Consider the following 23,010-nt stretch of genomic DNA (forward strand, 5'->3'; position numbering starts at 1 on the left):
CCCAGGATTTCACAGAAAGAAGTTCCAGGTGGCTATTCTTGCCTTTCCTCTCTTATAAAATAGCCACACTCAAAAAAAAAAAAAAAAAAAACCAACAAAAACAACAGCAATGATTCTGTGGGAAAAGAATAAACAATAAAAATACTGGGTCTGTTTGAAATGCATCACAGAGGACAAATAGTTGATAACGATGCGAGGACTAGAGGAGAGAAAGTTGGCTCCGGAATTCGAGGAGGGAACTGGAAATTTGGGAACTAGTTGCCAGTCCCAGAAAGAGACCGGCCAGGGCAGTGGTCGGCAAACCGCCGCTGGCGAGCCACATGCGGCTCTTTGGCGCCCTTGAGTGTGGCTCTTCCACAAAATACCACGTGCGGGAGGGAACGTACAGTGCGATGGAAACTTCGTGGCCCATGTGCATAAGTCTATTTTGAAAAAGTGGCGTTAGAAGAAGTGGGGGTACGTTCTCTGAGGTCGACCCCTCAGATTGAGAACCGTTTTAGCAAAGGCCAGCTTAGGAGTACCCTAATTAAGTTAATAACAATGTACCTGCCTATATAGTTTCAGTTTAAAATATTTGGCTCTCAGAAGAAATTTCAATCCCCGACCACTGGGCTAGGGGCACAGAGTCCTGGACCTGAGACCCTGCTTCCCACACATTTGGAAAACTCGGGAGAAAACCTGTCCCCTTGGGGGAGGAGGAAAGACTAGGGACCCCCCCAGGCCACAGGTGCTTCCACGCACAAACCCTGCAGACCGAGTCACGACTGTCCCCTGATGACTCCCCATGGTCCCTGCACCAGGGGGAAAGGGTGCTGCGGGCTCAGAGCCGCCCAGACAGATTCCTGGACCGAAGTCACCGCTGGCAGTGACGGAACAGCGCCCGGGGGGCCGGCAGCCGCCCCAGGCCCCACGTTACGAACCATGGGGGACCGAGGTCCGAGCGGCGCCCCTAAGGGACTGGAATCCGCAGACTCCCCAGGTGAAGCGGGAAAGTCCGGTCCCGAAATCGCCGCTGCCAACAAGGTCCTCCCGCCCCCCGCGTCTCCGCACCCGCGCGCACACTCACCATCTCTAGGTGCCCTGGGTCTCCCCGAGTCCGGCCTCCGCCTGCCACCTCCGGTGCAGATCCCGGGGACAGAGGTGCCGCACACCCACCAAACACTTTCGCAGGTGAGCTACCGAGGCCCTCAGCACACCTGAGGATACTAGGAGGTCCACGACTTCCGGGTGCGTTGCCCCACCCACCTGCCCCAGCGACGCCCCTGATTGGACAGTTCTCAAGGCTGCGCACCCACGTTCCTGAGTGACAGCTGGGGGCAAATACAGGCTTCTGGGAAACACGTTCCCCTGTTGGGCGCACAGTGCTTTTAAATAAATTCAACTTTTTCCTGGCCTGGGACGTCCTAAGTTGTGGTCACCCAGCTCTTTGTGAGCTCGAGGGCCCCTGTTGCAGGCCGAGCAGAACAGACACGAGGGTCGGGCCAGGTCTTATTGGAACAAAGTGTCTTAAGTCCTCTAGGGGTCAAGGGCTTGGAGTGAGGCTGTGAGGCCACTCCTGGAACTGTTGTGACCTTTGTTTAGAAACACAGACACTGAAAAGTCAGGCATTATCTTTAAAAGAGTCTGGATTGCCGAAACCGGTTTGGCTCAGTGGATAGAGCGTCGGCCTGCGAACTGAAGGGTCCCAGGTTCGATTCCGGTCAGGGGCATGTGCCTGGGTTGCGGGCATATCCCCAGTAGGGGATGTGCAGGAGGCAGCTGATCGATGTTTCTCTCTCATCGATGTTTCTAACTCTCTCTCTCTCCCTTCCTCTCTGTAAAAAAAAATCAATAAAATATATATAAAAAAAATAAAAAAATAAAAGAGTCTGGATTAATTTTTATTTCTTTTTCATAATTTTTATTTACTTATTTATGTTTTTTATTTAAGTCTTCCCCCTACCCCTTTTTATTGAAGTTATTGGAGTGACACTGGTTAACAAAATTATACAGGTCTCAGGTGCACATTTTAACCTTTGATCCTTTCAATCATTGAGCTTCCCCAACCCCACTCCATTGGTCCTTAAGAGAAAGAATCCCAGAGCATTTGCCTCTGATGAGAAGTTCAAACCCCTTCACCTCATCCCCAGCCTGGGAACAAAGACTCTTGTCAGTCTAACTACAGGGTGTCAGGTGTGTTCATTATATTCTTGAGTGTACATTTTTACACTGAAAGGAAATTTCATTCAGATCAGCTTTTGCATTATAGTTTAATTAAATTTGTCTTAAATTTATATTTGAAATACAAATGACCATAATATCCCTAATTGTAACAGGGAATAAAAACTTTATGCTACTCTGACTAACCATGAAATGGAATTAGAATAAAATGTACCAACAAACTGATCAAAGGAGCTCACATACTGTTTCCTTTGCAGACATCAGCAATTCCAGCTCCTGCTTGTACAAGAAATGGCCTTCACCATGACTTTGATTGACACAGAGTGCCCAACTGCAGGAATTTGGCTAGCACTGCCCAGTTCCAGCATGCTGACATTACCAGTCCATATCAGGACCAGCAAGGACACTGCCTGCACATCCACCGCCCCTCCTCCTATCTCTTTGCTCCGCTTTCCCTCTCCCTTCCTATAAAAACCCCTGCCTGCACTGAGATGATAAAATAGTCTTTGAATAAGAGTCCTCCATCTTCTGGAGAGGCAAGCATGCGAATAAAACTCTTTCCTCTTTCACCACCATCTGTCTCACAAGTTTGGTTTCCATGGTGGCAGGCAGTCGAAACTTGGAGAGCCTGGGTCGTATTTTGACTACTTGGTCCACCTGCAGCTATGAGGCAATGACTAAGAAAGAGATGATTTTTCTATTGTAACACAGCTTGGCCAATGTATGTTTTGGGGTCTGAAGAGCAATGACCCCTAAATAGTTCTTGGAACTACTCTACTGTTTTGCCATGGGAGTTGTTTTGCCAGAGTTCTGGTAAATGGGATAAGATCTCTTATGTGCAAGCTTGCATATCGTTACATCGTAAGAATGCTACTCGGGAAGATCTAGACCAGCGGTTCTCAACCGGTGGGTCACGACCCCTTTGGGGGTTGAACGACCTTTCACAGGGGCCGCCTAAGACCATCGGAAAACACATATATAATTACATATTGTTTTTGTGATTAATCACTATGCTTTAATTATGTTCCATTTGTAACAATGACATTGGGGGTCACCACAACATGAGGAACTGTATTAAAGGGTCGCGGCATTAGGAAGGTTGAGAACCCCTGTTTTAGGAGGTTTCAGGGTGAGCTAGTGTGAGAGTTCACACACAAGGGCAGGAGCTTGTGAGGATTCAATCATTTGCTACCACAAGAGGGCACACTAAGGCTTTCTCACCACCGTGTACAGATGTGGGGCGCCAGGGGAAGAGCAAGAATGAGGTTCTAAAGCTGTCAGCAATCCATCATCAAGAATTGGAGCAGGAGCCCTAGGCGGTTTGGCTCAATGAATAGAGCATCGGCCTGCAGACCAAAGGGTCCCGGGTTCAATTCTGGTCAAGGGTACACAACTCAGTTGCAGGCTCCCTCCTGCCCAGGCTCTGGCTGGGGTATGTGCAGGAAGCAACCAATTGATATGTTTCTCTCACATCAATGTTTCTCTCTGTCTTTCCCTCTCTCTTCCACGCTCTCTAAAAATTAATGGGAAAATATCCTTGGGTGAGGATTAAAAAATAAATTTTAGCCGAAACCGGTTTGGCTCAGTGGATAGAGCATCGGCCTGCGGACTGAAAGGTCCCAGGTTCGATTCCGGTCAAGGGCATGTACCTGGGTTGCGGGCACATCCCCAGTAGGGGGTGTGCAGGAGGCAGCTGATCGATGTTCCTCTCTCATCGATGTTTCTAACTCTCTATCTCTCTCCCTTCCTCTCTGTAAAAAATCAATAAAATATATTTTTTAAAAAAAAAATAAATAAATTTTAAAGAAAAAGAAAAGGATTGGAGCAGGAGCCTGCCAGTTTCTGGTCTGTTAGTATTTGTTGAGGGGCTTACAGCTATTAACAGGCTAGCAGTTCTGTCTTTCTTTCTCACTTTCCAGCCACTCTGATTTAATGTAGGACATCTCAGTTTCCTCCTAATCAAGCTCTATTCCCTTTTGCCATTTTGGTGGCGGTATTGTTATACAGATTGCGTCTATTATGGATATAACCCAATATAGTGCTACACTTCTTTCTTTTTCTTAACACTACAAAGGTGGGTTTTTTGTGTGTTTTTGTTTTGGTTTGTTTTTGTTTTGTTTTTTAACTTATCATGCCATGAATTTATGGGGAATGGGTTCCGGCAGCTCAGGCTCCTTTCCGTTGATTCTCACAAACTGTGCTTCTCCGGGTGGAACAGGTTGTTGCTTCAGTTGAACCCAGGTATCTTTCTCTTTGGCTTCGTCTTTTTCTGATCATTTCCTTCACACATTTCAGGAAGCTAACTTGGCTCTTAGAATACTTAACACATTGCGGACCAGTAGTTTTATTGCTAGCTGTATCCAGTGGCCAGATAAGTTTCCATTGAACGAGTACAAAAAAACATTTTACATAAATGTTAAAGGCACGCTTTAAAATTAAATATCCATTGCATTTTGAAGTTGTTTATTACATGTTCTTACAAGCTAATATCTTTTTAAAGAATTCTTGTGATTGGCCACAAGCCTTAGAACAGGAAACACGAGAATTCTCGTGATCCGTCCGCACTGTTCATGTGCTCAATGGCACGTTAATTCTCTTGGCAAGAATCTTGCCTTTAACTTGTTTGTTTACAACCATGCCCACCATACGCTGGGTGATACTGTAGACTCATCCAGTTTTGCCCATAGTAACATTTGTGGGGCATTCCTTTTTGAACAGTTCCCATTCCCTTGATGTGCACAATATCACCTTTCTTATAGATTCACATGTATGTGGCCAAAGAAACAACCCCGTGTTTTGTAAAAGGCCTGGAGAACAAATAGCTGGTGCCTCTCCTCTTGCCCTTTGTGTTACTCATTTTTGCAAATTACTAGAAGATGGAGGTTTGGACTGAAAAAAGGTACACATTTCTTTACCGTTTGTAGTCATTCCTCACCCGACTACAGCTTTGCCCACACCCATGCCCTCTGTGCCTTTCATTGTAAACACATGTCTTGGTTTCCAACCAAATGCAAAAATTAATGAAAAGTTTAGACGTTCGAATATTTTATAAGCAAACCGAGTGATTTAATTTTTGACCTGAAAGTCTTAGTGACCCCGTGTGTTTACGGCTTGAGCACAGGGAAGCCCACTGGCAGTTTCTCTGCACCAGGGAGACTGCCAGCACCTCTGGCTACAGTTCACATATGGTCCTCATCTGCTCACACAGAAATCCACGGGTCACTGGGGACAAGTGGACCGGGCGGCTGGTTTCAACACAAACTTGAGCTCCAGAGATGCTTTTTTGTCCGGAGAAAAAGGCCACAAAGATTGCTTTTGAGGCCCTTCCCAGGGAGGAGTATAGTTGTTGGGTAGAAAGACCTCCCATTCACCTTTCAGTTTGGAATTCACTGATTTAGGCTGTACTGAGGGCAGACCCCCTCCCCCCCTGGTGGACTTGACCGGATTCTCTGGCCAAGAGGAAGCAAGAAGCTTTTTGGTGCATTTGACTTGCAGAACTCACTTGGCTGGATAGAGATTTTATGTGAAAACGGGTTTATCAGTTAGGGCTGAATTGTAAATGAGTTCCACAGTAAATTCAAGACTTTGGAGGTTTTAAGGCCCTAGAGCAGGGCTTCCCCAGCTCAGCACTCTTGACATTGGGTTGGGATAATTCTCTGTGGTGGGGCTGCACTGGGCATTGAAGGATACTGGACAGCACCCCTGACCACTACACTCCAGATGTCAGGAGACCGCCCTCTCCCTTGCAATTTGTGGAAACTAAAATATCTCCACACTTACCCAGGTGGGGGGGAGGGGTGGGGGTGGAGCACAGGCCTCCAGGAGGGGTGATGGAGGGGACCGTCTGAGGTGGGGCTGGCCAGGTGCTGAGCTGGAGGAAACAGCAGCTGCAGGCTGCCCTAGGGAACTGCTGAGCCCCAGGGGAGGAAACGGCTCAGGGAGGGATGGAAGGACTCTGAGCCCTGACAGGGATGCCTGTGGTCCAAGCCCTTCCCCTGGGCCAGGGGGAACCAGGGCCCCTGTCACTGACTGAGGTCTGTCCCTCATGCAGGCTTTGGCGGGCAGAGCTGAGAAGACAGGCATCGCTGCCCAGGGTGGGACCTCCACTTCTCACCACCCTCTGCTCCTCCAGCAACGCCTGCTGCTTCCTGGGGTCCCGGTCTCTCTGGCTGTGCTGAGAGCTGGACATGGAGGGAATGGAGCTGACATAGTGGGCGGTGCAACTGTTCCTGACATCTCAGGCCCAGGTGTTTTAGTTTGTGCACAGTAAGTCCTAGATTTATTTGACCGCGATTTAATGGACTTCGGATTTAAGGGACAAAATTTCTGGTCCATATGTCATATATGAAAATTAAAACCCTGTTAATTTTAAAATGCTTTCAATCAAAATTTGCTTACAATTAAATCAACAGGTTATGTTTTGTTATTAATTCACTGTTATTTTTTTTAAATATATATTTTATTGATTTTTTACAGAGAGGAAGGGAGAGGGATAGAGAGTTAGAAACATCGATGAGAGAAAAACATCAATCAGCTGCCTCCTGCACACTCTCTACTGGGTATGTGCCCACAACCAAGGTACATGCCCTTGACCAGAATCGAACCTGGGACCCTTGAGTCCACAGGCCGATGCTCTATCCATGGGGCCAAACCGGTCAGGGCCACTGTTATTTTAAACAAATTTTAGCGAATAGGCCATATGCTGGGAAAAACCACTGTAGTAATTTTGCGGACATGATTAAGTATTACATACCTACAACTATAGTCTACATATTTAAACCTGAGACCCTGCTGGTAAGCAATATTCCAGGAATGATTGACACGTGATGACACTGCATTGCGGGTAATTTGTTCTGTTATCCTTGACGTGACTTTCTGCAGCATTTTGGGGTTTTTTCAATCTTTATTGTTGGAAGTATTACAGATGTCCCCTTTTTCCCATCATTGAGCACTTCTAGCCCCTACCCCAGGCCCTTACCACACTGTGGTCTGTGTCCCTGGGTTATACACATCTACATACAAGTCCTTTGGTTAATCTCCTCACACCCACCCACCTACCCAACCCTGCCTTCCCTGCAGCAGTTTAAATGCCTGCTGGCTGCTGTCCCCAGGGCAGCTAAGCCACACCCCAGCCTGTGCATTAGTGACAATTCCCAGGGAGCTGAAGGTATTATGCTAAGTGAAATAAGTCAGATAGAGAAAGACAAATGCCACATGTTTTCACTGATATGTGAATATAGAGAACAACATAAATGAACAACAACTTGCCCAGCCGGTGTGGCTCAGTGGTTGAGCATTGACGTATGAACCAGGAGGTCATGGTTCCATTCCTGGTCAGGGCACATACCCAGGTTTTAGGCTTGATCCCCAATGTGGGGCGGAAAGGAGGCAGCCAGCTGATCAATGATATTCTCTCATCATTGATGTTTCTATCTCTCCCTCTTCCTTCCTCTCTGAAATCAATAAAAGTATATTTTTTAAAAAATGCATGACAACAGTAATGCAAAAGTAAGGAAGCTTCAAAATAGACTTGAAAGGGTTCTAAGGTTTTAGATTTGGGGTGGTGGGAAAAGTAATTAATTGTACTATAGTACTATAGTGTGTTAAGTAAAGGATGCATGATTTAATCATTAATGTAATTACGCAAAGATTTGTACATGATTGCAACTAACAAGTTACTAGGCCTGGGTAACAGTGGAATAAAATAGTTAAATCAATGCCAGTGAAGTAGAAAGTAAAGGAACTTTATCTAATGAGGTGAAAGGGAAGGAAAGAGTAAGATGGTTGAGTAATCTCAAATTTATCAGTAATTAGGTAAAATGCAAATGTACACAATATTAGTTTACTTCTATTTTTTTTTGAAGGGAAACTAACATTTATTGAGCGAGTACTGTACAGGTGGGGGCCTTGTGCAAGGAGTTTTCATCTACAACATTCCATTTAATCCTCACACCGACCTTGTGAGGTAGGTATTGTCCTCATTTTTATCAAACGAGGAATATGAGGCTCAGAAAGGTTAGGTGGTTTGTCCAAGGTCACACTGCTAGTTACTGATGGAGCCGGGCCTGAGTACTGAGACTCCAACTAAAACATTCCCTGCTCTCTCTCTGACTGCCCCTCAGGAGGAAGGAGGGAGCGAGAGCAACACCAGCAGCAGCAGTTCTTACACTTCCCACAGCGAGAACCCAGACGGTCACCACGAGGAGGAGCCTGTACTCTTCCGCAGACCCTCCCCTCTGCACCTGGAAAGATGTAGTCAGCTGAAGAGATAACGCATAAATATAATAATACATAGAAGGGACAAGCACCCCAGCAGCAAGGACATGCAGCATCCATGCTGTGGGAAGGCCGTTGTGCCATTCGCAGCTGCTGTGGGAGGGAGCCACATGGGCCCGGTGGGGAAAACTGGAGCAATGGCTGCCAGAGGCTGGAGTGAGTGGGCTCAATAGGCCTGTTCCAGGTTCCACAGATTTTAGAACAAAACGTCTGGAGCAGGCAGCAGCCATGGGCAGTCACCATCATCCTCCATCTGCTCATTTTACCGGTGTTTGTGATCCAAGAGGGATTCAAAATCAGGGGAACATACAAGTTTGTGCTTTACGTGTCCTAGGACTGTCAAGTCTCCCTTCCTACTGTCTCCAAGGCCCATGGACACCAGCTCCTGCAGGAAGGAGCAGGCGGTTCCCATTGTTACATCCAGAGTCCCCTTGCCCAGGAGGAGCTGTGCCTTTCCTGACTTGCGGATGAGCAGCTTGCCAACCTGACCCTCTGTCAGGTCAGCCAGGGTACAAGCATTCTCTGCCAGCCTGGCTTCCCAGTCTTTCTCCTGCTTCACGACCACCATCCATCCATCTTAAACTCTGCACCTCTGTCTTGATAGGCTTGATGTCCTGAGTTGGCGGCTGGCCAGAGAGCGTGTCTGGCAGCTGGAGGAACAGCAGCTCTTCCTCCTGCGTAAGGCTCAGCTCCCTGAGCAGCTCTGCCACAGATGTGTCTTTTGGGAGGCCCGGGGTCTTTCTGGCTGCTCTGGAAGGAGCCTTCATCTTGGCCTCCTCCTCCTCATCTCATGGCTCCTCTTTTACTTTCACAACGGGCACATCCACCCCCATGTCCTCTTCCTTGGGGCCAGCCAGCCAAGGTGTAACATCTGGTTCTTCATTCTCTTCCTTAAACAACCGCCCGGAGTGAGCCAGAGGCAGCTGTACAGGCATGGTTCGAGTGTCATTCCTCAGCCCAGGGTCATCGATGAAATTATCCTTCTCCAGCATGCGCGGGATCTGTTTTGTTTCTTCGTCTATCTCTCTCTTCTCTTTTTTGATGTTGATGATATGAGAGGGCCCCATGGCCGACACATCCACTGTCTTACCCCAGTTCCCCTTTTTCTTCATCATTTCAGCGGGGCCCTGCTGGAAGGTGGACGAGGACTGGATCACTTCTGGTCGCCCCCGGCCCGTCCATGACCCTCCCGCTGTGGGTCTCTATCCCTTTCACGCTTTTTCTTCTTAATGGTCACTTCTTCCGTGGGTTCTTCCTTCATCTTCCGACTGATGATATTTGGAGTGAAGGTTTTCTTCTTGACTCCCCCGAGGGTGAGACCCCTGGAGCGGATGGAGGGAAGGCGGCCAGGGGTGAGGTGTGGCCCATAAGCCCCCCGAGCGCCAGAGAGGAGGGCGCTGGGCTCGCCCGAGGCCTTTCCTCCCGACATGCTGCCATGCTGCCGCGCGGGTCGCCCATGGCCAACCCTAGGTCTCTGCGTGAGGCGGAAGGCAGAAGTGTAGTTTACTTTTTTATTGCTATTGTTAATCCTCACCCGAGGCTATAATTTTTCCATTTATTTTTTTGTTCAGAGAGAGTAGAAGGGAGGGAGAGAGAGGGAGAAACAGCAAATAAGAAAGACACGTTGATTGGTTGCCTCCGCACAACACCATCAGTGGCAAGGGACCAACGCCGCTATCCAGGTATGTGCCCTTAAGTGGATTAGAACCCTCCACCCTTCCGCCCAAGGCTGATGCTCAAACCCTTGAGTAAAACTGGATTAGAGCTATTGGCTGTATTATGTATTATACAGAATTATAAGTATTTTGGATATTCTCTTACTAAACATTTAAACAGTCTCTATGGTTTTCTATTGAGATAAACTGCATGGAAATTTTTGTGCATAGAAACTTCCATTCCTGCTCTTTTTCTTTTGAAACACATAAGAATTATTTTATTAGTGTTTTATGTATTTTTATTGATTTCAGAAAAGAAAGGAGAGGGAGTGAGAGATAGAAGCATGAGTGATGAGAGAGAATCATTGATCAGTCCCCCACTGGGGATTGAGCCTGAAACCCAGGCATGTGCCTTGACTGGAAATCCAACCATGACCTCCTGGATCCTAGGTCAACGCTCAGCCACTGAGCAACACCGGCCAGGTCCATTCTGTTCATGTGGAATGTAGCCATAGTGGGTCATAAAATCATTCAAATGTGGATAGAAACTGCGAATACCACCCATCCACAAGTGCCTTACTTTTTGAAAACAGTAACAGTATTGAACAGTGTCAATAATCCCATCTTTTCATTTTTGTATAAAGATTTAGGAACAAGGTGGATATGAGACAGGATTATCTACTGATGGGATTACCCACTCCCTTCCTCCATAAAAGGGGAAGCAGAGGAGAAAGCCACTGCAGTTTTGAGCAAGCCACAGGCTGTGCGCATGTCAGGAGTGGGCCAGCAACACAGCTCAGCAGCCATGGGGGAGCCTGGATCAATCATGAAGACAAACCAGCCTTCTCTGGTGAGTACAGATTCCCTATCAGCAGCCAGACTGTCCATTGTATATTTTTCCTTTTGTGAAACCTCGGGAAATTAGTAGACTGTTGCTCTTAAATCAAGAAAGTGTCTTCCTCAACGCCATTTCTTAGGTGTTAATGTTTGTTAAGTAATGTTCAAAGTCTTGTATTTTTTTGTACATAAATCTTCCTTGGGTTAATAGGCCTGATGTTTTTGTTTAGTCTTGGCTTTGTGTTTTATTGGTTGGTGTTTTTTTTCTTGAAACAGAGCGGAGAGTGAGATCAGTTGATTGCCTCCCGTTGCAGGGATTGAACCCATAACCGAGATATTGTCCTGACCAGGAATGGAACCCACGAACTTTGGTGTATAGGACCATGCTCCAGAACTGGGCCACATCAGCCAGGGTGATATTGCTTTGTGTATTTTGTTGTTATTTATATATATATATATATATTTGTAATGATTTCAGAGAGGAAGGGAGAGGGAGAGAGAAAAACCTCAATGAGGAGAGAGAGGGTCATTGATCAGCTGCCTCCTGCACACCACACACTGGGAATGGGCCCACAACTCAGGCATATGCCCTGACCAGGAATCAAACCATGACCTCCTGGTACATAGGTCTACGCTCAACCACTGAGCCACACTGGCCGGCTTCGCTTTGTTTTTAACTAACATCCATCTCCCTAGAAGTTGGAAGTCATGTTTGACCCTGCACAGTTTAAATTGTGCCCCTCTCTGGAAAATGTTTGATACAATGTGCTTGGTCATTTAAACAAAAATTCAGGCCCATGCTGGTTTTGCTCAAGAGACAGAGCGTCGGCCTGTGGACCCAAGGCTCCCAGGTTCAATTCTCTTCAAAGGTAGTTCAGTTCCGAACCAGGGCACGTTCCTAGGTTGCAGGCTCCTACCTGGCCTGGACCCTGGCCGGGGCTCCTGCAGGAGACCACCACTGATGTGTTTCCCTCATATATATATTTCGCTCTGTCTTTCCCTCTCTCTTCCACCCTCTCTAAAAATCAATTAAAAATATCCTCAGGTGAGGATTAAAAAAATAAATTCAGTTCTGTAATCAGATAGCATCTCATCAGTTAGTTTTTCCTTAATCTCTTTGGCATCAATAATTGTAGTTCTTTTTTTTTCTTTATCCCTCCTAACCTCTCATCCTCCATCCCTCCTCCTCTTCTAACGGTCTCTGTCCTGGCCTGACTGTTTCTCACATCACCTCCTTATACCTAACACCATATCAGACATTCTTTAGTCTAGTGGGGTGCCTGGTGTCCAGAAAGGCACTGGCTTACACAAGATATTAGCACGAACAAGTGACTCTAGGGGACTCTGAGTTAGTAGTGAAATATTTGGGGAACGGGTCAGTTGGGCATGGCACCTGGTCTCTGAGTTGAGTCAGCGATACTAGCAGTGATGGGATGAGTGGACAGATAGCTATCTGAGCCTCAGGATTGAAGGCAGATTACATTGATTCCATGGGCACATCTACTTCATTAATGGTTTTTGTAGCCAGAGAATTGAATGGGATGGCCCAGAAAGGGTGTGGATGGAGTACAAATGTGAGAACAGGACTGACTTCTAAGAAGCACAGATTGCATTAAGTCAGATTAAAGGGCAGAGAGTAAGAGGGAGAGTAGGAGGAGAGAAGGAGGCTTAGGCGGGTTATTTACATTGGAGGTCTTTGTGCAAAAATGGAAACTGTGAAGAAAATATGGTATTTCTGAGTTACAATAAAACCTCGACATAACAGATTAATTTGGGCAAGGGGGTGGGGGAGTGTCTGATAAAGTCTGTTCTATAATAAAGTAGGCTTTCTCAATGCGTATGGTAAAAATTTGACAAATTAGCCAAAACCGGTTTGGCTCAGTGGATAGAGCGTCAGCCTGCAGACTGAAAGGTCCCAGGTTCGATTCCGGTCAAGGGCATGTACCTTGGTTGCGGGCACATCCCCAGTAGGAGATGTGCAGGAGGCAGCTGATCGATGTTACTCTCTCATTGATGCTTCTAACTCTCTATCTCTCTCCCTTCCTCTCTGTAAAAAAACAATAAAATATATTTTAAAAATAAATAAATAAATAAATAAAAATAAAAAAATAAAAAAAAGCCAAAACCGGTTTGGCTCAGTGGATAGAGCGTCGGTCTGCGGACTGAAGGGTCCCAGGTTCAATTCCGGTCAAGGGCATGTACCTTGGTTGCAGGCATTTCCCCAGTGGGGGATGTGCAGGAGGCAGGTGATCGATGTTTCTCTCTCGTCGATGTTTCTAACTCTCTCTCTCTCTTCCTCTCTGTAAAAAATCAATAAAATATATTTAAAAAAAAAATTTTTGACAAATTGCCCTAACTGGTTTGGCTAAGTGGATAGAGCGTTGGCCTGCGGACTGAAGAGTCCCAGGTTCAATTCCAGTCAAGGGCATGTACCTTGGTTGTGGGCACATCCCCAGTAGGGGGTGTGCAGGAGGCAGCTGATCAATGTTTCTCTCTTATCGATGTTTCTAACTCTCTATCCCTCTCCCTTCCTCTCTAAAAAATCAATAAAATATATATTTTTTAAAAATTTGACAAATAAGCCTGGGATGATGTGGCTCAGTGGCTGACCCATGAACCAGCAGGTCACAGTTCAAATCCCAGTCAGGGCACATGCCCATGTTGGGGGCTCAGGGATCCACCATAGCAGGCTTGCAGGAGGCAGCTGATCAAAGACTCTCTCATCACTGGTGTTTCTCTCTTTCCCTCTTTCTTTCTCTCTCTGATATGAACAAAAACATGTGGTTTTTTTTAAAAAAAGAAACATTTGGCCCTAGCCATTTTGTCTCAGTGGATAGGGTGTTTGCCTATGGACTGAAGGGTCCCAGGTTCAATTCCCATCAAGGGCACATGCCCAGGTTGTGGACTCAACCCCCATTAGGGGCAAGCAGAAGGCAGCCAACCAATGATTCTCTCTCATCATTGATGTGTCTATCTCTCTTCCTCTCTTCCGCTCTGGAATGAATAAAATATAATTTTTTTAAAAGAAACTTTCGACAAATTAGCCCTCCCATTTTCACCTATGTAGACCCATTTGTGTAATTAAAATTAAGTACATACAAACGTTTAATTTCACAGAAAACTTTTCTATATGTATTACGGCAGTTTTAAATATATGCTGAATAGATCTAGTAAATGAATGTCACCTTGAGCATTTGGCCTGCAGGCATTAAAACTGCTGCAGAAAGTCAGTCCAGGGGACAATAATAGCCCAATTACCTCCCATGATGCAGTGTGATCACATGCTAATCATTCTCTGAACACTGTTGACCAGCAGTGACTTTTGGATTTAAATTTGAAAACTATAGTTGTAGACATGTAATACTTATATTTTATATATATATATATTTTAAAATATATTTTATTGATTTTTTACAGAGAGGAAGGGAGAGAGATAGAGAGTTAGAAACATCGATGAGAGAGAAACATCGATCAGCTGCCTCCTGCACATCCCCCACTGGGGAAGTGCCCGCAACCCAGGTACATGCCCTTGACCGGAATCGAACCCGGGACCTTTCAGTCCGCAGGCTGACGCTCTATCCACTGAGCCAAACCGGTTTTGGAGTAATACTTATTTATGTTAGTAAAATTGCTACAGTGTTTTTTCCAACCTTTGGCTATTCACCGAAATTTGTTAAAAATAACAGTGGCCCAGTCTGCTTGGTTCAGTACTTGAGCATCAACCTATGAACCAGGAGGTGATGGTTCAATTCCCAGTTGAGGCATATGCCTGGGTTGCGGGTTCGATTCCCAGTGTGGGGCATGTAGGAGGCAGCCAGTCAATGATTCTCTCTCATTATTGATGTTTCTATCTCACTCTCCCTCCACCTTCCACTCAAATCAATAGTGAAAATTATTTAAAAATAACTGAATTAATTACAAAATAAAACCTGTTGATATCATTATAAGCAAATCTTGGTAAAAGGCATTTTAAAATTAACAGAGTGTTAAATGTTCATGCAGGACATATGGACTGGGAATTTTGTCAGTGAAGTACTAAGTCTGTTACATCATGGTCCACAAAATTGAGGATTTACTGTATTATGAACCAAAGAATATCTGAGTAAAGAAGGGACTAGGACAATGATGGTGAACCTATGACACGTGTGTCAGAGGTGACGCGCGAACGCATTTTTTTGGTTGATTTTTCTTTGTTAAATGGAATTTAAATATATAAAATAAATATCAAAAATGTAAGTCTTTGTTTTACTATGGTTGCAAATATCAAAGATTTCTATATGTGACACGGCACCAGAGTTAAGTTAGGGTTTTTCAAAATGCTGACATGCCGAGCTCAAAAGGTTCGCCATCACTGGACTAGGGTGTGCAAGTGAACGTGGGTATTGGGGGGTTGAAAGGCACATGACTTCACTGGGTTAGACTCTACCCACCATTAGAGGATATCAGCATCTGTGGAGTGGACATTGACAAACATGGAAAGAGAGAACCATCTTCAGAGGAAGTTGGTGGATGAAATGGTCTGGAATTGAAACAGGATAGTGACCTTGATTCTTCTGTTCTTGGCTCATATCAGCTTGATGTCCCAGGACCTGGCTGTTAATGTGCGGTGCCTGTGCTAGCAGCATCAGCATCCTCTGGGAACACTTGGGGATATAAATTCCTGGCCCCGCCCCAGTCCTACTTGGCTTGAGGTCCACAAAACTGAGTTTCAACAACTTTCCCGATGACTGTGATGAACAGACAGGCTTCTTCAAAAGGAGAGGAGGGTGGAGGGTCCAAATGCAATGGGAGTCTTTTTCTCCCACTTTACTCAAACTTTACATTTCATTTTGTTTTCAAAGGGAAAGCTCCAGAGAAACATGATGCCCCAGACTTTAGCGAAGAAGAGACAACTGGTTTCAGCCATGAGCAAACGGAGACGTCGGGAAAGGACTGAACATCCAATGAGGCTGACCAGCTGCATTTTTAAAAGTGCAGTCACCAAGGTTACTGCCCATCCTGACAATGTGGTCAGGCACAGGCAGCAGGAGGAGACCTTGGAGAAGCCCCAGCAGATGAGTGCCTACAGGAGACTGCAGGGGCTCCAGGCCTGCAGCAGTGAAGGGGAACTTCTAAATACTTTGGATGTGACAAATGTGATGAGAATAACTGCCCCAGGAAGTGCGGGTGAATCCCTGGGCCGTGCTGGTCCTGGGTCTCTGCACACCAGTCCCCAGCCCAGCGCAGCACAATTGTTACATGGGGTAGAGATGATCCAAGGAGCAGGTCTCTGGGGTCCACCACTTCTGTGCAGGCAACTGGTCACCCGTGGAGACATCCAGAGACAGAATCTCAGAGTGAGGAAAGCAAGAGAGAGACTGGCTGCGGCTTTGAGGGAAGACAGGCTGGCCAGGGAGGCAGAGAGCCAGGAGTGAAGAAGAATGTTTTGATTTCATGCAAACCTGACCTCAGTGAACTTGCTATAATATCTCATTCTAACATAAATTATATCTTTGTTTTAATTAATTAATTAATTAATTAATTATTTGTTGTTTAAACCTCATGTGAGGATATTTTTTTATTTTGCCAAAATTCTAATTCACACATAAGACATACTATATAATAAAAGGCTAATATGCAAATCGACTGCATGGTGTAATGACTGGTCACTATGATGCACACTGACCACCAGGGGGCAGATGCTCAATGCAGGAGCTGCCCCCCTGGTGGTCAGTGCACTCCCACAGGGAGAGTCCCACTCAACCAGAAGTCGGGCTCAGGGCTGGTGAGTGCAGTGGAGGTGGGGGGAGTCTCTCTCACTTCGGCAGCAGTTGGACAGCCCCGAGAGTTCCTGGACTGTGAGAGGGCCCAGGCTGGGCTGAGGAACCCCCTGAGTGGACAAATTCGTGCACTGGGCCTCTAGTTATAATTTAATTAGTACTTATATTACTTGCATCCTTATCTGTTACTAAAAACTACCTGGATGACTTGCTTAGAGTGAACCTTAGATTTTTAAGAAGGAAATGTTGTTTGGGAACATTTTACATGGAGAGAACCACAGCAGCTGGCTCATTGTCTTGGCCCTGACACTAGGTCCTGGGTCAAGAAATTTGTTCACCTGCTCACAGCAGCTGGGACATTTTAATCTTTCCATCAACACCCCTTATAACAAATTACAGCAGCAAAATTACAGCAGAGTTGATCTGAACACTGCCATGTAACAACAAAATTCAATTATAAAATTGTGATTGGTGATTAAAATCTCTGATTTAAAATCTGTGCCTTAAAATTTTAAAGCATTGGAATACTTCATACAGTCACAGCAGAATACACATTTTTTTTCAAGTTCACATGGGAACCTTCACCAAGACAACATATTCCAGGACATTAAACACACCTTAACAAATTTGGAAGACCAGAAGTCATAAAAGAAGCTCTCACACCACAGGCATTAATCTAAATATCAATAATAGCAAGAGAGTTCATAAACATTCATGTATGTTAGTATTCAATGACACACTTCAAAATAATACATGGGATCAAAGAAAAAGTCTCAAGAGAAATAAAAAATGATTTGAACTAAATAAAATAAAATTACAACTTCTCAAAGACTGTGAGATGCAGCAAATGCAATGCCTACAGGAAAATTTGTGCCTTTGAACAAATACACTAGAAGAGAAAGATATATAATCAAATAATGTAGGTTTTCATTTTAGTAAAAAACAAAAAAAAGCTAATTAAACTCAAAACAAGCAGCCCAGCTGCTGTGGCTCAATTAGTAGAGCTTTGTCCCATGCACCAAAAGGTCATTTTGATTCCTGGTCAGGGCACATGACCAGGTTGCTGGTTCGATTCCCCAGGAGAGGGCAAGCAGGAGACAGCCAATCAATGTTTCTTTCTCATGGATGTTTCCATCTTTCCCTTTCCCTTTCTTTCTCTAAACAGTCAATAAAAACATCATTTTTAAAAAGCAAGCAGAATTAAATAATAAAAATTGGAAATCAATATAATTGTGGGAAATCAATGGAGAAAAATTTAAAAAGCTGTTTTTGGACAAGATTAATAAAATGCATAAGCATTTAGTAAGCAATATAACTTTGAAAAAAGAAAGAAATTACATCATAGGCTTAATGGGTAACTCTATAGTAAAGCCTCTACAGTTCAGGAGTCTCTGAGGACACTCCAGGTGCCTGTTGTATGGCAATCTATCCATCTAGAGACTTTGATGGTAGGGATGCCACAAAAGTAACAGCATAAATGGGCCCTCCAAGCTAGGAATACCTTACCTCCAAACATCAAAAAAATCTAGACAGTGTTGTGGGTGCTGAGAGGGACTAGAGCTAGTTCTTCATGTTTTGAGAAAGGGAGTGACCTATTTACTAAAACGATTTTTTAAATGTAACCAAGAGGTCAGGGCTTAATGGGTGAGGCAGTGGCACATCCAGTTTGTGTGAGCCCCTCTTTCCAATCTATGTCCTAAAGGTCAAACAAATGTCCACAAAGGAGAATGTCATTAATGTAATGTCACAGCTCCTAGGGCAAAGTGAACACAGCTCAGACCCCACCTACAGAAGCTCTGTGCAGTGGCAGTAATGTTGAGCTTCCTTGAAAGGAACCAGGTAGAGGTGTGTCCTGTCCCTTTGGAGGTGCAGGCCAACTGCAGCTGAGACTGTGGACATAGGCATTAACAAAGCAGACTTACCTAAATCTATGGTAGCAAAGTATGTGCCAGTTGCTGAGTGAACAGAGTCAGTAATTCCCATAAAGCTGAGGGCTGGGAATAGGAGTTTATTTGGTGGGACCATAGACTCAAGGTGGTGGTAATCCACTGTGAGGTGTCATTCATTCTTTCCTGGTTTAAGATCAGATCAAATTCAGGTGTTCAAAGAGCAAGCACTGGGAATAATCATTTGTTCCTAAAAGGTTTCTGTAACAGTTTTCTTTCTTTCTTTCTTCCTTCCTTCCTTCCTTCCTTCTCTCTCTCTCTCTCTCTCTCTCTCTCTCTCTCTCTCTCTCTCTCTCTCTCTCTCTCTCTCTCTCTCTCTCTTTTCTTCCTTCTTCCCTTCCTTCCTTCCTTTCTTTCGTTAACCCTCACCTGAGGATATACTTTTTCCACTTCTATTTTAGAGAGTAGAAGAAGGGGTGGGGAAGAGAGAGAGGAACATCGATGTGAGAGAGACACATTAACTGCTTGTTTCCTGCATGCACCCCAAAGGGGCAGGGAACCTGCAACCCAGGCACATGCCCTTAACTGGAAAATTTTTTACATATAATGTGCTTGGTCATTCAAACAAAAATTTAGGCCTTAGCTGGTTTGACTCAGTGGATAGAGCGTCAGTCAGCAAACCGAAGGATCCCAGGTTTGATTGTCAAGGGCAGTCTGACTCCGGTCCAGGGCAAGTGTCTCAGTTGCAGGCTCCTACTAGGCCCTGGCCCTGATTGGGGTGTGTGCAGGAGGAAACTAAGCCCTGTGGTTCTCTCACATTATTTCTCTGTCTTTCCCTCTTCCACTCTCTCTAAAAATCAATGGAATAATATCCTTGGGTGAGGATTAACAAAATCAATAAATTTAGTTCTGTAATCAGATATCATGTCATTAGTTATTTCTTCCCTAATCTCTTTGGCATCAATAATTGTATTTATTTTCTTTCTTTATGCCTCTTAATCTCTCATCGTCAGTCACTCTTTTTCTCACTGTCTCTGTCTTGGCCTGTTTCTCACATCACTTACTTATCCCTACCACCATATGAGCCGTGCATTAGTCTTCCAACTCTTCCCAGGTGAAAACCAACTGGAGCAGTGACTTTGTTGGGTTAAATTCTAAATCCCATGTTTCAGTACACAACTTGGCATAAATAGATGCCCCTCCAAACAGACGTCCCTCCACACTGGGACCTCTTGGGTAATGGATGGGGTAGTATTAATTACACCGGATAATAGGAGTGCAATGAGATTTATGGTTTCTCCTTCAGAAAAACACCTCCAAGGACAGAAATGAGAGATTTAAAAGGAAAGATGTACTTATGGGATTTACATTTTATTTTATTTTATTTTTTAAATATATTTTATTGATTTTTTACAGAGAGGAAGGGAGAGGAATAGAGAGTTAGAAATATCAATGAGACAGAAACATCAATCAGCTGCTTCCTGCACACTCCCTACTGGGGATGTGCCTGCAACCAAGGTACATGCCCTTGACTGGAATCGAACCCGGGACCTTTCAGTCCGAAGGCCGACGCTCTATCCACTGAGCCAAATCAGTCACGGTGGATTTACATTTTAAATAGATGATTGTGACTGAGTTTTATAAATGGGTTACAAAGAGAAAGGATTTGAAATCTTAGGCCAGTGATGGCGAACCTATGACACACGAACTCATTTTTTTTATTATTGATTTTTCTTTGTTAAATGGCATTTAAATATATAAAATAAATATCAAAAATATAAGTCTTTGTTTTACTATGGTTGCAAATATCAAAAAATTTCTATATGTGACATGCACCAGAGTTAAGTTAGGGTTTTTCAAAATGCTGACACGCCGAGCTCAAAAGGTTAGCCATCACTATCTTGGGCAATGATATCAGAATAGCACTCATTGTATAATTCTGGTTGAGTCAATTTGCTTGCAATATTGAGAATGTTTTTAGTTTGAAGAATTTCTTTCAATAAATATCATCCAAGGGCCAAGCAATAAGTGAATATGGCAGTTTAACACATTGCAGTCCACATTAGACTCCTCTTTATGGACTATCCAGCTTAGTGAGAAAAATAATATGAAAGAAATAGATAATTATACATATACAAAGGAAAAGTGAAAAAAATCAACACAGAAAATCTCAGATTAAATTTTTTTTAAAAAGATATATTATTGGTTTTTTACAGAGAGGAAGGGAGAGGAAGATAGAGTTACAAACATCAGAGAGAGAGAAACATCTATCAGCTGCCTCCTGCACACCCCCTACTGGGGATGTGCCCACAACCAAGGTACATGCCCTTGACCAGAATCGAACCTGGGACCCTTCAGTTTCCTCCTGCACACACCCCAAAGACACTCTATCCACTGAGCCAAACCGGTTAGGGCTCAGATTAATTTTTATTGCTGGGTCAGAGAAGGCCACTCTGTGTAAATGACATTTTACAGGAAATATGAAAGATGCTCAAAAATTATTCAAAAGTTGAGAATGTTTACATGGGTTCCAAAGAGTGGATGGATGGTACTCAAATATCATGTAATCTGTTAGTTCTTCCCTAATCCTTTGTCATCAATACTTGTAGCTATTTTCTTTCTTTATCCCTCCTAACCTCTCATCCTCCTCCATCCCTCCTTTTTCTGTCTGTGTCTTGGCCTTACTATTTCTCACATCACTTTCTTATACCTAACACCGTGTCAGACATGCATTAATCTAGTGGGTTGACAGGGTGTCCAGAAAGGCACTGGCTTACACAGGATATTAGCACCAACAAGTGACTAGGGGACCCTTAGTGCTGAATTATTTGGGGAACTGGTTGGTTGAACATTGCATCTGGTCTCTGTGAGTTGAGTCACTGATACTAGCAGTGATTGGATGAATGGGCAGATAGATATCTGAGCCTCAGGGTTGAAGGCAGATTATACCCATTCTATGGGCATATCTAGTTCATTAATGGTTTTTGTAGCCAGAGGAATGAATGGGATGGCCCAGAAAGGGTGTGTGTGAATGTAGAACAAATGTAAGAGCAGGAATGACTCCTAAGAAGCATCAATTCTGTAAAGTCAAATGAAAGAGCAGAGATTAACAGGGAGGAGTAGGAGAGTTAAGTGGGTTATTTACAGTGAATGTCCTTCTGTTATAAAGGAAACTATGGTGAAAATATGGTATTTCTGAGTTACAGTAAAACTGGATATAACAGATTAATTCGGACAAGGGGTGTATGTCTGTTAAAGCTGAAAGTATGTTGTATAATAAAGTAGGCTTTCCCAATGTGTAGGTTAAACATTTGACAAATAAGCCCGGGCAGTGTGACAAAGTGGTTGAATGTCAACTCATGAACTAAGGGGCCACAGTTCAAATCCCATCAGGGCACATGCCTGGGGTGTGGCCTCAAGGATCCCCTGTAGCAAGCATACAGGAAGCAGCAGATCAATGATTCTCTCATAGTTGGCATTTCTATTCTCTCTCCCTCTCGCCTCTCTCTGAAATCAACAAAAACGTATTTTTTAAGAAAAGAAAAATTTGACAAATTAGCCTACCTGTTTTTATTTACATAGACATTTATGTAATCAAAATTAAGTATATATAAAGGTTTAATTTCAAAGAAGACTTTTCTATATGTATTACAGCAATTTTAAATATATACCCAATAGATCATAAGTGGGAACACTGGCCTGCATGCATTGAAACTCCTGCAGAAAGTTACCCCACAGACGACAGGACCAATTACCTCGAGTGATGCAGTGTGATCACCTGCAACACTGTTGATGAGCAGTGACAGTTAGACTTAAATATGAAGACTATAATTGTACATATGTAATTTTTATTTATGTTGTTAAAATTGCTAGTGTTTTTTCCAACATTTTTAAGTCCGATAAACCATTGTGCGCACAACTGAGGGTTTAGTGTACTTATGAAGCAAAGAAGATCTAAGTAAAGAAGGGACTAGGATGTGCAAGTGAAAGTGGGTATTGGGGGGTTGAAAGGCACATGACTTCACTGGGTTAGGCTCTACCCACCGTTAGAGGATATCAGCATCTGTGTAGTGGACATAGACAAAGATGGAAACAGGGAACCATCTTCTGAGGAAGTTGGTGGATGAAATGGTCTGGAATTGAAACAGGTCTGGAAATGACCTTGATTCTCCTGTTCTTGACTCATACTAGCTTGATGTCCCAGGATCTGGTTGTTAATGTGCGGTGCCTGTGCTAGCAGCATCAGTATCCTCTGGGAACATTTAGGAATGCAAATTCTTGGCCACGCCCCAGTCCTACTTGGCTTGAGGTCCACAAAACTGAGTTTTAACAACTTTCCAGATGACTGTGATGAGCAGACACTTCTCCGAAGAGAGGAGGGTGGAGGGTCCAAATGCAATGGGAGTTTTTTTCTCCCACTTTACTCAAACTTTACAT

The 23,010-nt window shown here is 44.2% G+C and overlaps 1 protein-coding gene and 1 pseudogene across 2 annotated transcripts; one reads left to right on the forward strand and one right to left on the reverse strand.

The window, feature by feature from the left end:
- Positions 1-8,698: 8,698 nt before the first annotated feature.
- LOC308520584 (DNA-directed RNA polymerase III subunit RPC4-like) lies at positions 8,699-9,865 on the reverse strand (annotated as a pseudogene). The gene has a single exon. The product of its transcript is annotated as a DNA-directed RNA polymerase III subunit RPC4-like (transcript).
- A 5,922-nt stretch (positions 9,866-15,787) lies between these two features.
- On the forward strand, positions 15,788-16,342 carry LOC308520161 (putative methyl-CpG-binding domain protein 3-like 3; the record flags this gene model as incomplete). Its single annotated transcript, XM_081092702.1, has 1 exon — positions 15,788-16,342. The coding sequence occupies one exon, from the start codon at positions 15,788-15,790 to the stop codon at positions 16,340-16,342; it is 555 nt and encodes a 184-aa protein (XP_080948828.1).
- Between the last annotated feature and the right edge of the window lie 6,668 nt (positions 16,343-23,010).

Source organism: Myotis nattereri (genome assembly GCF_964212035.1).
Source record: "Myotis nattereri genome assembly, chromosome: 5".
NCBI classification, from domain to species: domain Eukaryota; kingdom Metazoa; phylum Chordata; class Mammalia; order Chiroptera; family Vespertilionidae; genus Myotis; species Myotis nattereri.